Here is a 4,852-nt window from a genome sequence, read left to right on the forward strand (position 1 = left end):
TAAATATTTTTTGGCACAGCTCGACCCAGACTGAGTAGAAAAAAATTGTGCTATTTTATCATGAACATTAGCGAGGACCTATTATATGAAGACAGGTTGAAAAGTGGTGAAGCCCTCCTTTAACCTTTTGGGCTTGTTTTCATAGAGCTGTCGGTGGTTGCTTATTTCTCTCGCAAAACCTGGCGACTATTGAGAGGAGGAGCAGGAGGGGCAGGATGAGGAGGAGGAGGAGTTACTTTAGTATAAATAAAAGCCAAGTTCAACAACAAGAAGAAAACAGACAGACAGACTGACTCACAGATTCTCCTCAGCTCATCAGAACAAAGCAGACAACATGACAAGTCACGTGGACGTTAAGAAAATCGAGCCCACCACCTTCGAGGACCAGTACTACGACGAATATGAATATTATAACCTGACCGACAAATACACAGGTAAGATTATTATAGCCTACTTTGTGTTTGTGGTCTGCAAGTAGGACTGTCTGATGCACAAAGGTTATTGTAGGCCTACAACTGAATAGGCTACTACTAGAGTAGTCTATAGGCCTATATTTTTTAGTAAATTAAAATATATTCTCAATGAATTAAATAGGCCTACACATGATCACAAAGGAAACAAGCTTCTGTGGGCTTTTTGTGTTATCCTTTTAACAATAACTCTGTACAAATTGCAAACTGTTAATAAATTGCAAACTGTAAATAAATTCAATCAGAAGAAAAAAAGTCTACTTTAACATATAGGCCTAGGCTATTTTCTTCTTTTTATTTTTAAACCAGGTTGTTTTTACTTTAATTCGAGTATGCTTCCGTCAATTGGCAATGTTAGGCTCTTTATTAATGGGAGTAATTGCATTGTGCTTTTTTAAGTTGAGTAGGTATAGCCTAAATACTAAATAGCCTAATTCCAATACTCTACCTACACAATTGTATTTGGATTGCATTGCACAAACACTGCGCCTTGGATTGGATTAACGCCATCAAGCAGTAAAAAACAAACTATTTTAGGATCGCCTTTTCTCACTGTCAAGGCAGTGGAAAAACAGGGCTTTAAAAAGCCTGGATGGAGTCGCTTGCCGAAGTAGTCCAAATGATCAAACATGATCTCCAAATGCATAATCGAGCTGACTGACACAATCCATCATGCAACCAACATGTTCAACCCTGCGTCTGCGTGGCTTATTTTGGGCATATGCCATAGGCGAAAAAATAGCGGACTGAGTCACTGACACCGCCGTACGAGGAAGTATCGACCAAACTTTGCCCTGAGCTTCTTCCAACGTTTTCATGTTGTTTACGTTTGTCGTTCCACGTGTCTGATCCACTTCCTCTTCTGTCCGCCAGAGGGCACTGCGCGCAAGGGCAGGTCCAAGAAGGAGGCCAGCGACAACACCAACAGACACAACCCGGGAGGACACGAGAGGAAGATCGTGGAGAAACTGCAGAACACGGAGAAGAAGGCCAAGGAGTGAAGCACGGGTAGGTCTATATTTCAACATTCAACTCATTAAGATTTTAACCACTTTAAGCATCCTTTTTTTTATATTTTAGATACCGGTATTCAAAAATGGCAGATATAGACTACAAGCAAAGTGCTGTGCTGTGAGCTTGTATCTGCTATTTTTTAGCAATCATGACAATGTTGTGCAAGTCTTTGAAATTGTCAAGTCTTTAAATATAGCCTATTGAACCGATTCTCTCTCTCTCTCTCTCTCTCTCTCTCTCTCTCTCTCTCTCTCTCTCTCTCTCTCTCTCTCTCTCTCTCTCTCTAACGTGTTCCAGGGACCCCCAGGAAAAAGAGATTTGAGTTGCAAAAGTTTGCTTTGAAAATGTACATTAAAAGATGTGCACAAACTTACGCAAAATTGCAGATCTACAAGCTCATAGCACGGCATCGAGGGCGTGCTATGAGTTTGTAGATCTGCTTTTTTTTTTGTTGAAAAAACTTGAACATTAGTGCAAATCTTTTAATATGTGCTATTTTAAAGCAATCATTTTTAACTCAAATATTTGCCAAATACATAATAATTCTAGGGGGTCCTTGACATTAAAAATTTTGGGCACCACGTGCAGATAAAGAAATGTATGTTTAAAAAGATTATAGGCCTTACTGTAGGTAGGTATGTTTAGGTATTTTTCAGGTCTCAATGGGTTAAAGAGCATCCCACACAAAAATATTACCCATTTTCTATCATGTACACACCCCACACACAGCTTTTGTTTTATGTCGCATTCCTGAGCCAATAATGTATCAAATAAAAGCGGCGTCTCCTACCGGAGACTTCAGCATCTTTCTGCCAGCCAATATAAATATTTGCTTAGGAATGTGACACAAAATAAGAATTTAAGGCTTTGTGGGGTGTGTAATTGATGGAAAAGAAGTAACTACTCCTACTACTTTAAGGTTAGGCATGGTGTTTGTGAGGTTAGGTTTGGACATGGTTTTTGTGAAGTTAAATCAGTGTTGATTTTGTCGACTAAAACTATGACAAAAAAATGTGTCGACTGCGTTTCTTTCACTGACGAAAACTAAATAAAAACGAATCTGTGATGACTAAAACTAAGACTAAATATATTGTCAATTTTGTCAACAAAATTAAAACTAGACTAAAATGTTGGGGAGGGCTGGAGAAGAGTCATTTTACGTTTGGTTGCTCTCCGGTGTTGCCTGCTGAAAATAGCAGATCTACAGGCTCACGTGAGCTTGTAGATCGGCTATTTTAAGCATGCAACCAAGTGTAAAATCAGTCATTACGATTCCATCAAGGCCTGTCAAAATACATTTTAGTTGACTAAATCAACTGTAGATTTAGTCGCCTAAAATCTTAATGATATTCAGTCAACTAAAACTAGACAAACTTTTCAGGTGACTAAATTATGACTACAACGAAATGACATTTTATTCAAAGGACTATGACTAAAACTAAATCAAAATGTGCTGTCAAAAACAACACAGAGTTAAATGTTAGGGTTTAGACTGTACATGGGCAACTGGCGGCCCGGGGGCCACATGCGGCCCCAACCTTTATACTTAATGCGGCCCTCTGGTTGATATTAGAGTACTGATCGATTTCAGCTGTTCCAAATCAAAACATGGAAAAATTAACCGCTTCAATTACTTCAGCTTATATCAGTAGCTAAATGACTAGTATTAAAATGTTTTTATATTTGTTATGTCCAATGTATTTGTATTTAAGTTCATAAATTAATATAAGAACATATAAATGCATTTGAAATTAAAACAAAAAGGGTTAGTTACTTTTCAGAATTCCAATAAAAAAATAGCAGATCTACAAGCTCAGCGCGACGCGTTTTGAGCTTGTAGATCGGCTATTTTTGCTATTTTTGACTGTGCATTGTGGCCCTCTGGAGTGAGTGTGAAAATGTAGTAGCCCTCGCCATCATCAAAGTTGCCCACCCCTGACGCAACCTGATCCAGGAAAGGCTTAACAACCACTGTTCTCTCTCCCATGGTTCCGCAGGGCTAATCGGACGGCTAAACCTGGTAACCGGACAATGGCCTGGTAAAGTGCCGCTTGGCGACGGAACAACACGGCGGCGAGCTCAAGACGGACGGCGGCGCGTTCCAACGCGCCCCGACGGGATGGCGCGAACACCTCGCGCACTGCGGTGCGCGGAGTCGAGGCTCGGCTTCACCTTCCTCCTTTCCAGACCGCCAGCGCTGCGCTTGGTCTCCTCTCTGCACGATGGAGGACGTGGTCTATCTGTCAGCGGTGTCTGACATCTGTTGGTTCTCAAAATGGGGTCACCTGAGGGTTTTCCAGGGGGTCCCGCAGCGAGCAAGATTAGTTTAATGTGGCATCGAAATCGGTTTCATCACTTAAACGCTTTTTTTTAATACTAAGGTTGTTTGGGAAATAGCTGAACTGTAAGCTTGCAACGCACTGCAACGTAATGTGTTGTGAGCTTGTAGATTTGGTATCTTGGACCCCCCCCCTGGAAAGTGAGCAAATTGTGATATTTTGGAATGATTTTGTGTAAATAAATGATGAAATTAATCTTTTCAGATGGCCGCGGACCCCCCCAAAAATGCACAGCAATCTGGGCGTCCTTGACGTAAAAGAACATTTGAGAACCACTCGAGACCCTTAACTGGTGGCGCTTTTTGACTAGTGGGTTTTTAGCAATTGTGTTTTGTACAAGTCATTAAATGACAGCTTTTCAAAATGATATACAGTAGTTTTATATCGATGTAAAGAGCATTTTAACCTCTTGGAAATAAAAGATGTTTTGGAGTTCGAAGTATGTATTCTTTCACTCTCACCCACAATGTTTTTATGCATTCACAGATGTGTGAACTTACCAGCAGGTGGCAGCATTTGCCTTATAGTATTGTATGTGCAAAACATTTTCATGAGTTTCAATACACACATGCATATCATCGTTGTCGGGTGGAAACCTTGTATGTCCAAAACCGTTCGTTTTGTATGTATCATTGAACTAGTGAAAACAGCCGATCTACAAGCACTACTTTTGTGCGACGGCCTTGTATGATGAAGCAGGGCTTTTTTGCGAAAAAACCTACACATTTGAAACTTGGAGATGCGAGGTTTCTGCCCGACAGTGATATTTATGTGCAGTAGGAAGAACTTTACTGTGTAGTTACATGTTTTCTGTCCCAGTGAAGTCTGAACTGAATTCATGTCACTAGACCAGGCAGGGGTCTTCAACAGGGGGTCCTCCAAATCTTCCAATCCTTTTTTATATTAACAACTTGAACCCTAGTGTACAACTGTCCATATTCTGAGAACTGTAGCCAAAAATAGCAGATCTACAAGCTCAACGCCTCGCGCTGCATGGCGTTGTGAGCTTGTAGATTGGCTATTTTCAGC

The 4,852-nt window shown here is 40.6% G+C and overlaps 1 protein-coding gene across 1 annotated transcript; it reads left to right on the forward strand.

Annotated features, from left to right (window-relative positions):
- The first annotated feature begins 284 nt into the window (after positions 1-284).
- Positions 285-4,258, forward strand: nupr1b (nuclear protein 1b). The gene is made up of 3 exons (XM_080725048.1): positions 285-434; positions 1,344-1,478; positions 3,482-4,258. The coding sequence occupies exons 1-2, from the start codon at positions 335-337 to the stop codon at positions 1,469-1,471; spliced, it is 228 nt and encodes a 75-aa protein (XP_080581174.1). The 5' UTR covers positions 285-334; the 3' UTR covers positions 1,472-1,478; positions 3,482-4,258.
- The last annotated feature ends 594 nt before the right edge of the window (positions 4,259-4,852 follow it).

The sequence above is a fragment of the Nannobrachium achirus genome, assembly GCF_963921795.1.
Source record: "Nannobrachium achirus genome assembly, chromosome: 4".
Taxonomy (NCBI): Eukaryota; Metazoa; Chordata; class Actinopteri; order Myctophiformes; family Myctophidae; genus Nannobrachium; species Nannobrachium achirus.

Bases quoted from the DNA above. Each gene is read 5' to 3' on its own strand.
- nupr1b (XM_080725048.1), top strand. From the start codon at position 335: ATGACAAGTCACGTGGACGTTAAGAAAATCGAGCCCACCACCTTCGAG. The intron at 435-1,343 runs GTAAGATTATTA...TCTGTCCGCCAG, and splicing joins CCTGACCGACAAATACACAG to AGGGCACTGCGCGCAAGGGC.